General features: G+C 43.7%; 1 protein-coding gene across 7 annotated transcripts in view; it reads right to left on the bottom strand.

The window, feature by feature from the left end:
- The window catches only part of EIF2B3 (eukaryotic translation initiation factor 2B subunit gamma), a 146,259-nt gene that overhangs the window by 25,575 nt on the left and 102,633 nt on the right, over positions 1 to 18,051 (bottom strand). For all 7 annotated transcript variants that reach the window (XM_074008645.1, XM_015451901.4, XM_074008631.1 and 4 more), the window contains 2 exons: positions 3,646 to 3,773; positions 2,154 to 2,344 (listed from right to left, as the gene is read on the bottom strand). In XM_074008645.1, coding sequence (XP_073864746.1) covers positions 2,154 to 2,344; positions 3,646 to 3,773 — 319 coding nt within the window. The remainder of the gene's footprint in view (positions 1 to 2,153; positions 2,345 to 3,645; positions 3,774 to 18,051) is intronic.

Genomic DNA, 18,051 nt, shown 5'->3' with positions numbered 1-18,051 from the left:
TATTCCCTCTCCAGTGTGAGAAACCTGGAAAGGTTAGAGGTATGGGGGGCTTTGGCTACTAGTCCATTAGGAAGGCACAGGTAGTGTACCTGTCTGTGATTCTCCAGCACAGACAGAATGCTGGTCAGAGCACTGTGCGTGGCAGCCACACTAGCTGACGGAGGCCTTGTCAGCATGGCTACACTGGAATGTGAAGGTTAATTCTGAGTCCCCAGCCCTAGGATCTCTTCTTCCACACTCCACCCACGGCCCTTCAGGCCTGTCTGCTGCATAGCCCCTGTTGGCACTTCAGGGGATACTTTTCCCAGCATGCTCACTCGAGAGCAGGGCCCCTCTTTCATGATGTGGACACAGCAGTGATCTGGACAAGTCTTCCCACTCAGGTTATCCATGAACATCTTTCCAGACCAGCCTGAAAGACTCTAGTCATGGGTAAATGTGGGACTAGATATGATTTCTCATAAGCTTTCTGGCTTGGGATTCCCTTGGATCTGTAACCAATCCAGGTTGAGGCTCACCTGAGCTTTTATCTGGTGTGGGTCCTACAGATTCCTGAGCCAGGTTTTCTTCAGGGACTCAATCCCAATTTTCTTTTTCTTTTTTTTGAGACAGAGTCTCACTCTGTTGCCCAGGCTGGAGTGCAGGGGCACAATCTCGGCTCACTGCAACCTCCACCTCCCAGGTTCAAGCGATTCTCCCTGCTTCAGCCTCCGGAGAAGCTTGGATTACAGGTGTGTGCCACCATGCTTGGCTAATTTTTGTATTTTTAGTAGAGACAGGGTTTCACCATGTTGGCCAGGCTAGTCTCGAACTCCTGACCTCAGGTGATTCACCTGCCTCGGCCTCCCAAAGTGCTGGGATTATAGGCGTGAGCCACTGCGCCTGGCCTCAATCCCAATTTTCAACAATTTATTTTATATTATTCTGCGCCCCACTGCCACCCCGGTCTGCACCTACAATTATACTTTCATAGGGTTCTACCAGGTGCAATGTAAATACCTAATCTTTTCATTATGTCACCTCTGTTATCCTTGAATGCCACCGCAATGTAGTTCCCTCAATTATTTATCTTTTCCTATCCTCTTTTTTTTTTTTTTTTTTTTTTTTAAATACAGAGTCCCACTCTGTTGCTTAGGCTGGAGTGTTGTGGTGCGATCTCAGCTCACTGCAGCCTCCACATCCCAGGCTCAGGTGATCCTCCCACCTTAGCCTTCCAAGTAGCTGGGACGACAGCCACATGCCACCACTTGGCTAATTTTTGTAGTATTTTTGTAGAGACAGGATTTTCTCCATGTTGCCCAGGCTGGTCTCGAACTCCTGGGCTCAAGCGATCCACCCGCCTCGGCCTCCCAAATTGCGAGGATTACAGGCGTAAGTCACTGTGCCCGGATGCTTTTCTTATTCTCATCTAAACCATCTGCTGCTCTGCATTTCCTTTTCCTAGTCTCATTATCCCTCCCTCCAAAAACCTTCCTCCTGGGCCTACTATACAATACAGAGTTCCTCTACATCTTCAGCCTCTTTACTGTACCCCTCTCCACCCTCTGCCTTCATTAAGGCCTGGCTTATCTTTGAGGACACTGCTTCTCCTTCAGTGGAAGCTATTTGTTCCCTGTATCTCACAAACTTTAAGGTTAAAAGGAGGGGCTAGCAAGAGACTCCTCATTAATGCTGTTTGCAGATAATTCTCTCTCATAGTCATTCCTTTCCTGAGGCTTTGCCATCTGGCCACTCTACACTCTGCTCCTTCACCTTCTCAGGGAAGCCTCCTCCATATGCCTATGTTTACTTCATCAGAGTAATGATTACAGAGTATTTACCTGCTTATTATGAAGTAAGTACTGCAGATATCCCCATGTTGAACAGAATAGGAGGAACCTGCTGACCCAGAGGCCAGAAGTTAGCCTTCCTGAAGATCTTAGCCTTTCCCTGGAGCCACAGAGGCCCTGACTATGGACCAGGCCCCCTGCTTCCTTTTTTGCTGCACCTGAGTACCCTAGTAGTCTCCCTTGACATGCCAGGTCTTGCTCAACCTTGGGAATGACAGGGATTCTTAACAAGTTACTATGTACCTAATGAAGAAACAGACAAATGGCTCAGTCGGTTTCTAGGACAAGAGCCCCATGATTTTCTTTCTAAACTTATGCTCTCACCTGTCTGTTTGCTTCCATGTAGAGTCCCAGTGTGCTCACTCGAGAGCAGAGCCCCTCTTTCATGATGTGGACATAGCAGCGCACCTGTGATCTGGGCAAGTCTTCCCACCTGTCTCCTCGACAGGCATTCCAGCAGGCATCATAGGGAGCCAGGTTCAGTGTATTGGCTTCTTTTATAAAACTGTAAATATCTTCAGAACAAACACCCACAACAAGGAAATAAATGAGAGAGAGGTAACAGAACAGATATAGACTCAGTCAAGTTGTTTTTTGTTTTTTTAAGAGACAAGGTCTTGCTATGTTGCCTAGGCTGGTCTCAAACTCCCAGACCCAAGCGATCCTCCCACCTCAACCTCCTGAGCAGCTGGGACTACAGGTGTGCACCACTATGCTTGGCTCTGAGTTAAGTTTTAAAAGAGGTTACAGCTCACACTTCTCCCTTTGGAACTCACCCACAAAACAGGAGCCCTGAGGAAATCCCACTAAAATCTGTAAGAGAAAGTCAAACTAAAACAGGCAATGTACTTCCCTAAAATATCATATGATATAAAAATGCTTAATATGAGGTCCTAAAAGCATGTGACCAGTAATCAAGACCACTAGGGAAAATAAAACAGATGGCCCTTGTAAATCATGAAATAACACAAGCCAGCATCCAGGCTTTAGTGGCCAGCCAGGTTGACTTTGTGCTGCTAGTCTCTATTGCCATTATCTGGTAGCTGTACTATGACAGAAAGCACAGAACTTGGAGCCCAGTGTACCAGGGCTCTAGTTTTTCAGCTCTCACAACGACTCTTTGAGATCTTTTACTTTCTGATTAAAAAACTGGGGCTCAGAGAACTGAGTAACCTGCCTTAAGACACAATGCTAGTAAGAAGGCAGTCAGATTTCAAATCCAGAACTGTCTGATGTCCAGTTCTACAATCCTAATCATCATGCTGTACTGTCAGTTTATTAATTTGAGAAATACTTTTTCAGAACATCTACTGAGCCTACGACTGGGCCAGGGATTAGGGATATGAGAGCACACGAGACAGCTCCGATCTTCAGATCCTGGCATGGAGACACCTGGGCTGGCCTGCGGTTGGACTGCAGTTGTACATTCTTTCACCTTCCTTCCCTTGATAAGACAGGCTGAGTTTAATCAGGAACAGGGCTGCCTAGAGCCTAGAGAACGGGGGAACTAAGAAGTGGCAGGTGGAGTTTAAAGGCAAAATGGTCTAGTGAGGAACACAGCCAAACCAGAGCTGTGAATCAGAGAATGGGGCTAGAGGCACGATTAGCCTGTTGCTGAGAGCATAGTGGCAGGATCTGCCTGAGCAAGCTTACCCAGAGCTCAGGGAGTGGGTTGGCAAGCCTGTCTTGCCTAGTAGGCTAGAAAATAGTCTGCTGCCTTGAGACAGGCATCTTGGGCTGGGCTAAGCTGCCAAACCACTCTTTCCAAAGGTGCTGCTACCCTTGCCCCTCTTACTGAACCAACCCAAGAACTGACCTAAGGACTTCAGCTCCTTTTTCTTTAGATCCTCTTCTTTTTCTTCTTGTCCCTGTTGTGAGGAAGCTGAGGAAAACTGTTTTCTCACTAGATACGGAATCAGTTCACTCCGGATAGAAGTGATTGACCTAGGAAGAAAGAATGGCCAAATATGAGAAACCTGACTGTCTGGAACATACCGGAATCAAAAGCTCTGTGCATACAAGGAAAAACCAAGTCCTTTCCTGTCATGGCACCTTGGGACTGTCAGAGATCAAATGTGGCATCGACTTGGAAGTTCGGAGAAGGAGAGTGCTTCCTGGTGGGTACTGAGACAGGATGTTGGTTCTAAATGACCAGGAATCTGTGCCAGGGGAAGAAGGGACCTGATCTTTAGTACAGTGTGTGTTTTTTATTTATGTTTTTATTTATACTTAGCAATGGAAAGCAGAGAGGTGAGAGACTAGTACATGTTTTCCAGTGTTCTCTCACACTATGACCTTATTAGAATTTTATATTGCTAATTAATTTATGTAGCATTTACCAAGCATGTACCAGTTACTGTGCTAGGCCTTGGAAATATATCAGTTCTGATCTCAAGGAATTCATAATCCAGTGGACAGTAGCCTGCATGAGTTTAAGAGGAAAGGCAGAAGGAGATGAAGCTAATCAGGTGGGGCCAGATCATGAAAGCTTTCTGTGGTGAAACCACCTTTGCAAAAATAACAGTGACAAAATTATGACTGAAAGAGATCTGACCTAATCAACTCCATCTTGCTGTTAACCTCCAAACTGCTCTTGCTCATTCCTGGGTGTCGACTGAGCTAACTTTGGAAGAAAGCTTTTTTTATTTTTATTTTTCTGAGACAGGGTCTCACTCTGTCACCCAGGCTGGAGTACAGTGGTGCGATTTCAGCTTGCTGCAACCTTCGCCTCCCAGGTTCAAACAATTCTCTCACCTCAGCCTCCTGAGTAGCTACGAAGCTGGGATTACAGTTGTGAGAGCCACTATGCCCAGCTAATTTTTTTTTTTTTTTTTTTTTTTGAGACAGTCTTGCTCTATCATCCACGCTGGAGTGCAGTGGCATGATCTCAGCTCACCGCAACCTCTGCCTCCTGGGTTTAAGTGATTCTTGTGCTCCAGTCTCCCAAGTAGCTGGGACTACAGACACATGCCACAATGCCTGGCTAATATTTTTGTATTTTTTGGTAGAGATGGGGTTTTGCCATGTTGGCCAGGCTGATCTTTAACTCCTGGCATCAAGTGATCCGTCTGCTTCAGCCTCTTGAAGTGCTTGGATTACAGGCATGAGCCACTGTGCCCCACGTTTTTTTTTTGAGATGCAGTCTCGCTCCGTGGCCCAGGCTGGAGTGTAGTGGTGCGATCTTGGCTTACCGCAACCTCCACCTCCCAGTTCAAGTGACTCTCCTGCCTCAGCCACCCAAGTAGCTGGGATTACAGGTGCCGGCCACCATGCCTGATTAATTTTTGTATTTTTAGTAGAGATGGTGTCTCACCATGTTGACCATGCTGGTCTTGAACTCCTGACCTCAGGTGATCCACCTGCTCTGGCCTCTCAAAGTGCTGGGATTACAGGTGTGAGCCACCATGCCTGGCGAGAAATTTATTACAGTTCATAGTTTAAATGATAGCCCTTCTCAAAATGAAACCACCTTTATAAAACTAATAAAAGGGCACAAGTTTAGGATTACAAGAGGCGCCTGAATTCTCATGATTACCAGTCATTGTTGCAAAGGTCACAAGATTTGCAACTTCCCCAGTTACTCCTGTAAATAACATCACTATTGTGGAACCTAAGATTGGCTTTTTAGGATGTCTTTTCTGACTTTTGCATTTCTGATGACTGGATGACTCCACTGGGACCAGTGACCCCTCTGTGGCCCCCACCCAGAACTGGACTCAGCGGAGGACTGTCTTCCACACCCCTGTGATTGCATCCCCAACCAATCAGCAGCACCCATTCCCTACCCTGCCTACCAAACTATCCTTGAAAAGCCCTAGCCTCAGAATTTTGGGGGAAGCTGATTTGAGTAATAATAAAATTCTGGTTTCCCATTTAGCTGCCACTATGTGTATTAAACTCTTTATTGCAATTGTCCCATCTTGATAAATCGTCTCTATCTCGGCAGCAGGTAAGATGAACCCACTGGGGAGTTACAGTGGCAGTCTAGAAAGTCTGGACTGAAAAGCCAGTGGTAATTTTTTCTTTTTAGACAGGGTCTCGCTCTGCTGCCCAGGCTAGAGTGCAGTGGTGCAATCACAACTCACTGCAGTCTTGACCACCCGGGCTCAAGTGATCCTCCTGCCTTGGCCTCCCAAGTAGCTGGGACCACAGGCACGTGCCACCATGCCCAGCTAATTTTTTTATTATTTGTAGAGGCAAAGTCTCACTGTGTTGCCCAGGCTGGTCTCGAACTCCTGGACTCAAGCAATCCTCCCACCTTGCACTCCCAAAGTGCTGGGATTACAGGTGTGAGCCACAGCACCCGGCTGCCAGTGGTAGTTTATTTTTTATTTTTGAGATGGAGTCTCGCTCTGTCGCCCAGGCTGGAGTGTAGTGGCCGGATCTCAGCTCACTGCAAGCTCCGCCTCCTGAGTTCACGCCATTCTCCCGCCTCAGCCTCCCGAGTAGCTGGGACTACAGGCGCCCACCACCTCGCCCGACTAGTTTTTTGTATTTTTGGTAGAGATGGGGTTTCACAGTGTTAGCCAGGATGGTCTCGATCTCCTGACCTTGTGATCCGCCCGTCTCGGCCTCCCAAAGTGCTGGGATTACAGGCTTGAGGCACCGCGCCCAGCCGACAGTGGTAGTTTTTAAGTAAGAAAGTGACCTGATCAGTTTTCTCTCTTAGTAAGGTAATTCTGGTAGCAGTGTGGAAGAAAGCCTGGAATAAGGAAACTGAAGAAAGGGAGACCAGTTACAATATTCTGAGAGATGAGATAATGAGGCCTGAGAGAGGGGTTAAAGTATGGGCAGCTCTATAAACCCGACTTGCTGAATACTTCCCACCACCTCTCCCAGCCCCCATTCAAAGAAGCTCTGCATGCTGACACAGGACCACACAGATGGAGTGTAGGTAGGAAGGCAAGACAGAGGCAGAGGCTGAGGAGGATAAGGAAAATTATGAACCCTGGAGCTATACAGTTCACGGTTTTTGTAATTTTTAAAGGATCAAGTCAAATATCTTTGAAAAATTCTGTGTTAAGCTATGAGCTCTTGTGTTGAATTTCAATGTGATTTTTCTTCTGATCCTTTGATGGAGATTTAAAAATTTCCATGTGAATGCGAAGAATGAAACAACACTTACTCTTAGCTCTTTTTCTCCCCTTTTAATGCTTCAAACTAGTGTGGGCAGCAAATGTTCCTCTTCCATTGGAAAACAAGTCAGTTCCCTTTGAAGAAATGACAAAGCACGGACAGCTGGGGGATTTCAGGGCCATGATATTTACATTATGGACCAAAAAGAACTGTCACTGCAAGAGGCAAGCAGACGAGCCTTGGCACGTGGCCCCATCAGGCAGAGCCATTTGAGAGGATCTGTGATTTTGAAGAGACGCTATGAAACAGCCCTGCCAAGTCCCACCCACCTCTGCTGAAGCTCAACATTAGGTCAATCCCCATAATGCAGTTGGCTTAGAAGCATAATAAAGGAAACAATTACTCTTCCTGCTTCCTAAAGTGGAGGCAGCTCAGAGCTGTGCCAAGAAATGTTACAAAGCTACAGTGAACCATTATGAACATCCTGGGCCTAAAGGCCACAAGCTGGATACAGTGCCCTGGGTCAACCTTACTTTCTCCTTTCCCTCTGATACACAGCCTTCCTAGAAACACCTGTTTTATCTTATGAAATCATAAGCTCTTCTCAAGCAATCACAAAGGAGAACAATAGACTTGACTACTAGCCGTAAACAAACAATCCCACCAAATAAAAAGATAAAATAATTGCTATGAATAGGGCAAAGAATATTCTTAATAAGCAGATATAAATGTTCAAAAAACACATAAAATATTTTCAAAGAAGTAAAAAACTAAAATAAGATGCAGTTTCTCCTCTAACTAAATTAACTGATTTAAAACAATTTTCATTACTGATAAGAGTGCTTTGAGAACAGTTACTGTCACATAATGGGAGTTGAAATATAAAGTGATAAAATCTCTGAAAAATAATTGGCAACACTATAGCAAAAGACTTTAAAATATTCATATAATTTCACCCAAGTCTATCCTCAGAAAAATACATTACTCAGTAAATATTTGCTGAATAGATGAAATCATCAGATTATAAACAAGAATCTTTCAAAAAAAGGTATTCCCCTGTTATTTATAAAAATGGAGAACAATAAAATATTCAACAATGAAAGATCAAAATACTTCTATAACAGAATGTCATATAGGCAAAACTGTGACTGTAAAGAATTTTTTTTTTTTTTTTTTTTTAGACGGAGTCTTGCTTGGAGTGCAATGGCATGATCTTGGCTCACTGCAACCTCTGCCTCCCGGGTTCAAGTGATTCTCCTGCTTCAGCCTCCTGAGTAGCTGGGATTACAGGCGCCTGACACCACGCTTGGCTAATTTTTTTTTTTTTTGTATTTTTAGTAGAGATGGGGTTTCACCAGGTTGGTCAGGCTGGTCTCAAACTCCTGACCTCGTGATCCGCCCACCTTGGACTCCCAAAGTGCTGGGATTACAGGCATGAGCCACGGTGCTCAGCCAAGAATTTTTTAATGATAGAAAAAAAAATGCTTATAATACTCAATGAAAAAAGCAAATTATTTTTTTAGACGGAGTCTCACTAGAGTGCAGTGGTGTGGTCTCGGCCCACTGCAACCTCTGCCTCCTGGGTTCAAGCGATTCTCCTGTCTCAGCCTCCCGAGTAGCTGGGATTACAGGCACCTGCCACCACACTGGGCTAATTTTTTGTATTTTTGGTAGAGATGGGGTTTCACCATGTTGGCCAGGCTGGTCTCGAACTCCTGACCTCATGATTTGACCTGCTTCAGCTTCCCAAAGTGATGGGATTACAGGCGTGAGCCACTGCACCTGATCCAGATTATTTTTAAAGTGTGACTTCAAGCATGTATTCTCACTATATATATGAAAATAAAACCATGGAAATACACTAAAATGTTCACAATAGTTATCTCACAGTAGTGAAATTATGAATGTTAAAGCAAACTAAATATGGCCTGAGAAGGACTTTGTACTTCTATATTTGAGTGCTTGTGGACAAACTGCATCCTAACTTAATAGGTAGACGAGACTGAAAACCTAATTTAGGAGTATGTGCCTATACCAACAGCTGAGAATTGGCCAATCCAAGCAGCCATACTTCAACCACTCATACACTGCTGAGTGTTCAAACTGTGTTCAAATAACGCAAATGCTGAGCTGTAACCAATCCAGTTGTTTCTGTATCTCACTTCTGATTTCTGTACGTCACTTCATTTTTTTGTCTAAAAATTGTCAAATGCCTCTGACCATGAGGCATCCTTGGAGTCTTTCTGAATTTGCTGTGCTTCTGGGGGCTTCCTGATTCATGAGTCATTAATAGATCAAATAAACTCCTTTAAACTTAATTTGGCTTGAGTTTTTCTTTTAACAGATGGTGTCAGAAGTGGGATCTGAAGTAGAGCTTTAATGACCCCCAGGAGCTGAGGGAACAAACAAGGTACCTGCAAGGACCCACTTATGTCCACTGATCTCTCAGAGTGACTGGGGATTGTGGGTAAGCTCTCTCTCTCAGATTTCAGAGCTCCAAGGATTTGTGTTTTGAGCTATCCAAGTTTATTTGAGCAAATTTCTTGATCCAAACTGGGTCCAGGATTGGATTTGATCCAGTAATTAGCTGGCTTGGATCCAGTTAGAAGCTTCTTACATCTGACTGGGTCAGAAAGAAACTGGTTGTAAATGGTAATATTGTAGGGGTTGTAAACTTTGGCTCTTAAAAATTCACAGGGATGTTTGTGTTCTACCCCTTTGTTTCATTTTTCTTGTGTGCTTAGGTAGGAAAAATCATTGGCTAAATTCATCAAGGGAACCTGAGAGCAAAGTGAATATTTTAGGTAAAAATGGGATCCTTAATTTCTGGAAAACTGAATTCCTTCCAGCTTATACATTAGCTGGTAAGCAGTGAAGTCTTACAGAAATGGCGAAATCTTACGAAAGATAACTTACAGTAGAACGTTCCAAATGAACAATGCACTGAAGTGCATCGAGACTCATCTAGCAATGCTTATTGATATGCAGACACTTCTAAAAATATTTCAGTATTTTTATTTAAAGACTTTACGAAGGCTGGGCACGGTGGCTCACATCTGTAATCCCAGCACTTTGGGAGGCCAAGGCAGGTGGATCACTTGAGGTCAGGAGTTCAAGACCAGTCTGGTCAACATGGTGAAACCCCATCTCTACTAAAAGTACAAAAAGTAGCCAGGCATGATGGTGCAGGCCTGTAATCCCAGCTACTTGGGAGGCTGAGGCATGCTTGAATTCAGGAGGCGGAGGTTGCAGTGACCTGAGATCGCACTACTGTACTCACTCCAGCCTGGGTGACAGAGCCAGACTGTCCCCCCCTCCCAAAAAAAGAGGCACCTAAATGATTAATTGATTACAAAATTAGATTTGCTAATCTTTTAGCTTAGTTACCATATGATCCAAAGGAAACAGACTGCAGCACCAATTGGCTGACTTTGGATATGTAATGGGGGTACATCTTACCTGAGTAAAGGATGGGACTGGGTGAGAGGCCCTCCCCTTAATAAAGTCCCTCTTGGTTAAAAATGGATAAAGATGACAGGGCCCAATCGGGGGCAAGTTTGGGTCTTGCCATTTCAATAGTGGGTGCTAAGCATCCATATGGTGGCTAATGTCTATGTTTTGTCACATGTGTTTTGCTATGTCCAGAATGGAAAATATTAGAATTCAAGTCCACCATGCAGCCGTTTGGGTGGCAACTTGCAAAACTGAGAGGAATTTGTCTGTGGTTCCATGATTTTCCTTTGTGATGCAGCTTGGCCCCCGGAGCGACGCTGTGGCAAGCAGTGTTGCTAGGGCTGCTCAGGGAAGGGGAACCCAGAAACAGGACATGCTGGCAAAGGGGTAAAAATTTCTTACCAGTGAGACTTCTGGCCTCTCTCTCTCTCTGCAAATTGGCTGATGAATAGTAAAAATCACTGTTTATCTCCTCTGTAAAGTTTTGATTAATGAGAAAAAGAATTCTAAGGCTAGTAATTAAGTCATAATGAATCTAATGTATTTTGTGCTATGAATTTGTCTGTGTTCTGTCATGAAGAGGGGTACCTTAGGGGCTTAGGACCCCATAAACTGCTCAAGATGGCCAGCAAGCTGGTCAGTAATAGACTTTGCTGCAGGTCCTTGAAACAAACAAAAAAACTGGGTGAGGTCTCCATTTTGTTCTATGTCCTTGGGAACTTGACCTTGTAACCATGTGGCCATACTTTCTCTCGGTCTCTTCCTTCCAGGGAATAGGAATTCTGGGATTCATGTCATAGCTACCTCTAAAAATTATCTTGAGTAGTTAAAAGCCTTTGCAAGCACAAAATTAACTACTCTAGGCTCTTTCTGGGAAGAGCGGGAAGAGCAATGGAAACTCCTAGTGCTGTAGCTCAGCAGCTAAGGCTTTGACTTTTCACAGTGATGCCCTGGGTTCAATTCCTGGCTTAGGGAATGAGTCCTTTCTGGTTTGACATGTGCGTGACCTTTACCATTAGTTGATTATCTTCCCCTCCACAAACCATCTTGAATTCTCCTTTCCCTAAGCACCTGTGAAGTTACCTTTGGTCAAGTTCAAAAGCCAGAAATATTGTCAGTGTGGCCTGGCTAGAGTTGGGTAATAAGAAATTTAAAAGGGCTTTTTAAAAGAGGCTTATAGCTGGGAGTGGTGACTCACGCCTGTAATCCCAGCACTCTGGGAGGCCAAAGCGGGTGGATCACTTGAGGTCAGGAGTTCAAGACCAGCCTGGTCAACATGGTGAAATGGCATCTCTACTAAAAATACAAAACACTAGCCGGATGTGGTGGCGCATGCCTGTAATCCCTGCTACTCAAGCTGAGGCAGTAGAATTGCTGGAACCTGGGAGGTGGAGGTTGCAGTGAGCTGAGATTGTGTCACTGTACTCCAGCCTGGGTGACAGAGCGAGGCTCCATCTTAAAAAAGGAAAAGAAAAAAAAAAAAAGAAATTAAGCTGACTTTTAACCATAGTGCTTTTATTTTTATTTATTTTATTTTTTATCTTTTTTTTTGAAACGGAGTCTTGCTCTGTTCCAGGGATTCTCCTGCCTCAGCCTCCTGAGTAGCTGGGATTACAGGCACATGCCACCACGCCTGGATACTTTTTATATTTTTAGTAGAGATGGGGTTTCACCATGTTGCCCAGGCTGGTCTCAAACTCCTGACCTCCAGTGATCTACCTGCCTTGGTCTCCCAAAGTGCTGGGATTACAGGTGTGAGCCACTGCACCTGGCCAGTCAGCTTAATTAAAAGTGGATATTCAAGCTCTAACAGACTGGGACTCCTTGCAAAAAACAGAGCAGGTGTCACAGACCTCATTCTGGGAAAAAACTCTGTTTTCCTCATGAAACCCCAGGAATGGGTGGTGGATAGATTCCTCTGAAAATCTAAGGCTAAATATACTTTTAACAATGGCTAATGGCAGTTATTAGGGAATACGTGGCTCTTTGCACATTTACATCAGAGAAGCATGCTCTTGGCCACCTAGAAGTTATGGAAATGTCCCCACTCCCCACTGAGAGATAAGACTTCCATGGGAGCTGGGCTGATTCCCTCTTTTTGGGATCCAGGATCTGGTATAAAAATGGGACCCATAATTTTTGGGGGTCTGTTTTTGTCTTTCAGCTGTACCTGCTTATTAGGCCCTAGAAACTGCATGTTTTCCTAGCCCTGTTTCTTGAAGGGCTCTACCATGAGGCCAGTAATCCAATTAAGAAACTGGCAAATGAAAAATCTTACAACTAGGCCGGGCGCGGTGGCTCAAGCCTGTAATCCCAGCACTTTGGGAGGCCGAGACGGGTGGATCACAAGGTCAGGAGATCGAGACCATCCTGGTTAACATGGTGAAACCCCATCTCTACTAAAAAATACAAAAAACTAGCCGGGCGAGGTGACGGGCGCCTGTAGTCCCAGCTACTCGGGAGGCTGAGGCAGGAGAATGGCGTAAACCCGGGAGGCGGAGCTTGCAGTGAGCTGAGATCCGGCCACAGCACTCCAGCCTGGGCGACAGAGCAAGACTCCGTCTCAAAAAAAAAAAAAAAAAAAAAAAAAAAAAGAAAAATCTTACAACTACCAGATCTTCTTCTGTCTGTCTGTGTAGTTTATATATGTGTTATGTGTGTGATATTTATGTAAAAGAGCTCTAATTAATTGGCATAAAGAAAAATAAGCGCTTAAATATTTTGAAAGAAAAATAAAAACTGTAATGCCTTTTAGTTTATGTAACTTTAGTAATCTTTGGGAAATAAAAAATGTTAAAGATTATCGGTAAAACAAAGACATTTGGTCTAAATTAGGTAGGTCAGATATTAGGTTTGCTAAATGCCTTAAGGTCACAAACTGCTTTGATTTTTGAAAATTCCTTCCAAAGCATATGTTTTTTTCCCCAAGGTATAGGTTCTGGGTCTGGGGGGTTGCAGTATGGAGATCTACCTGTCTTGCACCCACCCAAGATCACGATTCTGTCTATAAGTTGCCCTAATAATGGCCAAAATAATGAAACCCCGTTTCTACTAAAAATACAAAAATTAGCTGGGCATGGTAGCACATGCCTGTAGTCCCACATACTCGGGAGGCTGAGACAGGAGAATTGCTTGAACCTGGGAGGTGGAGGTTGCAGTGAGCAGAGATTGCTCCACTGCACTCCAGCCTGGTGACAGAGTGAGGCTCTGTCTCAAAAAAAAAAAAAGCCGGGCGCGGTGGCTCAAGCCTGTAATCCCAGCACTTTGGGAGGCCGAGACGGGCGGATCACGAGGTCAGGAGATCGAGACCATCCTGGCTAACACGGTGAAACCCCGTCTCTACTAAAAAATACAAAAAACTAGCCGGGCGAGGTGGCTGGCGCCTGTAGTCCCAGCTACTCGGGAGGCTGAGGCAGGAGAATGGCGTGAACCCGGGAGGCGGAGCTTGCAGTGAGCTGAGATCCGGCCACTGCACTCCAGTCTGGGCGACAGAGCGAGACTCCGTCTCAAAAAAAAAAAAAAAAAAAAAATTCCAATACTTGAAAAAACACATGATTATTAGTTCTAGTCAAACCTGATACTTCTATTATTTTGCCTTGATCTGAGATCAGGCCCTCCTTGTGACCACAAGATTCCAGATGCCTAAAAGTGATGTCCATGGCAAAAGAAAAAGTTTGGCTACTTTTGCATTCTGGCTTTTCTGTCTTTGTAAGCAAATCAAAAGAGACTAACAATTGCCCAAATGTCTCACTTCAACTCAGTCCTTCAAAGAATTAGGAAGGAGGGAGAACAGAAAACCTACTTTTATAGGGCCTGGAACTCAAGTCAGCCAAGCAGAGGACTAAAAACTTGGGTTTTCTTGCCTCTTCTCTCAGTGGAGCTATAATTGGGAAGAAAAGGCAATTGCTGAGTTAACCCTATGCTTTGTTCTCAGTTTTTTTTTTTTTCCTCCAAAGAAAGCTGGAAAGTAAACACGAAATTATCTTAAAGGGTCCTGATTTAAAAGCTAGATATTTGGTATACAGTTCTGTGATACCCTTTTTTCCTTGTTGACAAAATACTGACGTCTTCCATAAGAATAAAATTTCAATGCTGGTGCACAGGACTTGAGAAAGAAAAACATGTTCAGATCCTACTCCTACTGGCTGGAGAGGTCAAATCAATAAACTTTTTTTTTTTTTTTTTGAGACAGCCTTTTGCTCTGTTACCCAGGCTTAAGTGCAGTGGCGTGATCACAGCCTCAAATTCTCTCCTAGGCTCAAGTGATCCTCCCACCTCACAGCTTCCAGAGTAGCTGAACTATAGGCACATGCCACCACACCTGACTAATTTTTCTATTTCCTATTTTCTGTAGAGACGGGGTCTCACTTTGTTGTCCAGGCTGGTTTCAAACTCCTGGGCCCAAGTGAGTCAACCACCTCAGCCTCCCAGAGTGCTGGGATTACAGGTGTGAGCCACCTCACCTGGCTAATCAACATTCTATTTATTCAGTTTATTCACAGAGCGCCCAAAACGTGCCAGGCACTCTTCTAGACAGTAGGACTACAACAATGAAACAAAACAGGCAAATCCATGGCCTCAGATGCACTTGACAGTTTGGTTGCCTTTATATTTACTGAGCATCTATTATTGTGTCACAAGATGAATCAGGGATGAAGTCTGTCCTCAAGGACTTCAAAAAGATGGAAAAGACAGACATGTAAATACAATTTAATGGGATGCATGTAATAATTTAAGACTATACAAGATCAGAAGAGGGAATGGTTAATTATGCCTGATGGAGACAAGCAGAGAATATTATTATGGTAGCACAGTAAGGATATCCAATCTAAGTGGTAGTAAAAGGGGAAAAAATTGAGAGACATTTCCTACAGGAATAACATCTAGGGATGTTTCAACAAATATTTAGGAATGTGCCAGAGAACAAAGATAGATGGAAAGGACATCAATTAACCATTATACTTACAGGGAGATTATTCTTAAATCTTCATCAAACCAAACATACCTTTCCCTCTGGTTTTAGATTTTCTGGCTCCATGATGATGCTTCTTTGTGGGAGTGCTTTAATTATATATATTCTTCCAGTTTTTAAGTCCTCTTTAAAAAGGTTATCTTTCCTACCATAGGCTGACCCATGATACCCTCAGATAGCACAGGCTAGCTCAACTGGGGACTCTTTATTTATAAGTCATACAATGTGCTGTGCTGCTAGAACTTTGTCCCTTCCCCAGCAGCTGATGATTTCTAGAAGTCCCAGAGATAAAAATGAATGCAACTAAGAAGTTCAAAGAGACTACCTTGATTTATTCTTGGTAGCACCTGCATCTTCAGATATCAGTATGCAGTCACCCAATAACAGCCCTGTTGAGAAGGTGTGTAAGTCATATACTCCTAGCTTAATCTTGTTGTTACTGAAGTAAAGGACACATCATGAAACCTCTGGGACATCTAAGGACATGTAAGGAAACCAAGTACAGCCAAATTAATGGATGCCCGAACTGAACAGTAAGAAACCAAGACTACTACTGTCTACCTCTCATGGCACTATCTGGTCCCTCATCTCTGCTTCTTACCTCCACTCTGCTGTCTTGTGCTTACTCGTGGCTTTCTAGCTATTCCACACTTTTATCTTTTTAAATTTTTAACTTTTTTTAGAGACAGGGTCTCTTTGTGTCTACCAGGCTGGAGTGCAGTGTGCCATCATATATAGCTCACTGTAGCATCAACCTCATGGGCTCAAGTGCTCCTCCTACCTCAGCCTCCTGAGTAGGTGAGACTAGAGGTATATGCCATCATGCCCAGCTAACATAACTTCATTTTGTGTGTGGCTTTAATTATTACCATGATTCTGACCTTACCATGGCTGCCTATCCCCAACTCTTGACTTCACTTTGTGGGTCCTATCCTTACTTCTCTGCATCCCGACATAGCTGAGGCAAGGAAGTTGTGACTGCTCTGTTATTCTTCCAAGTGTGAGTCATGTGCATGTGCGCATAAGCATGTTAGCAATGGAGATATCCAACATCTGTGGTGGACGTTGCTGGCAATCAATTAAATAGTGATGGATTTTGTTGAGGCTGTAGCTGCATGACATTGAGCAAATGACTTTTGAGCATTTTCTTCCTCTATAATATAATACCTAATGAAAGAACTATTGTTAAGAAGTGAATATATGTGAAAAGCACCCAGCATAGGGCCTGGTACATGATAGGTGCTGTTAAATCTTTTTCTTTCCTCTCTCTTCCTGCTCTGAAGGTCCAGCCCCAAGACTATAAGCACTGCACGGCAATATCAGATTCTAACACTATAAGAGGGTGACTGTAACCATGGATACTTCTGGACAAGAAGGAAGTAATCAGTCTCAATTCTCCCTGTTAAGGAGACTAATCTTTAAGTCTCTTAAAGAGAGAAAGATAAATTTGCGGGGGGGGGGCGGGGTTGGGAGAAGTTCTGTACTAAAAGGAAGTCAAGACTAATCCTGGTATATATTGCCTGGCATATATTGCCCATGGCTTTAGCTCACAAAGTTGGCATACTGGCATATTGCTTGAGGCCTTCATAGGGTCAGTGCCAATCTAGGGCCCTGACTCAGGTCTAGGAGCAACTCCTACTAAGGCAAGCAAAGAGCTGGGCCAATACCTGGGCTTCTAGATCTCCTAAGAGATCAGCTTCTTTAGGCTTAATCCAGCTGACATTGTAAAAGAGGGAGGAACACTCAGTTATCAAGAGGTATCACAGTCACAATACTCAGACTAAGCTCTGCTTTGGCCCTGGACATAGAATCCAACACATTTTGAATTAAAATGTTCAACAGATTCTGTGGAACATTCATCTATCATACCACATTCAGAAGTGGATAAAAAACTTGTAAAGTGTGTATAGTTACTAACTTCTCATCAAAGAGAGTACAGATTTTCTTCTCTCTGCAGTTCTCCTTATAGCTTTTCTGCTTAGTCAACTGTGGAAACCCACCTCTCTTCTTTCATTATTATTAATACTAAATTGCTTCTGTTACCTGTCACTACATCTCCTTTCCCCCATTCACCAAGTATATAGTGAATGCCTTACAAATCCAGGTAGCTATCCATTCTCAAAGAATTTGAGTGGAAAATGTTAACATGTAAACAACTAACAAAACCTAAGTGTGACTTTGTAGAAAACATGAAGCTTTCCTACATAAAGAACACAGGGTAGAATATGTTAACTCTCAGAGGTGAAATATAACAAAGGATTGCTATAGCAGTCCTTTCTTGAAGCTGGGTCTCCTAGGTTTACTCTTTCCATTAAAAGGAGTCATCATTTGATGACCAGATGATTATAAATGCCTCCTACTTATCTTGAAGAAATCTCTTTCCCATGCAGAATGGTTTATGTTCACTTGCCAGGTTGCATCATTGCTTATTTCCTATAAGACTATTCTGTTTAAAGATTTGTAACTCCCTGCTCAGCTTTCAAGACCTTCTACATGCTGCTATCTACCACCAACCAATTCAATCCCATCTCCCACAACTTTTCAAAGACCTTCACTATTCCAGCCAGGAACAAAGACTCTCCCTCAAGTAACATTCCAATTTGCCCTGCTGTGCCTTTTTACTTTTTCCAATATATTGAAATATATCAATTTTCAGTATATGCTCTTTGATTGCAGCAATTCTGAGAGGTGAAGGTAGATGCGGGGAGGAAAGAGATAAGG

Source organism: Macaca fascicularis, chromosome 1 (assembly GCF_037993035.2).
Source record: "Macaca fascicularis isolate 582-1 chromosome 1, T2T-MFA8v1.1".
NCBI lineage: Eukaryota > Metazoa > Chordata > Mammalia > Primates > Cercopithecidae > Macaca > Macaca fascicularis.
Note: the sequence above shows the minus strand (reverse complement) of the source record. Positions and strands in the feature narration are given on the sequence as shown.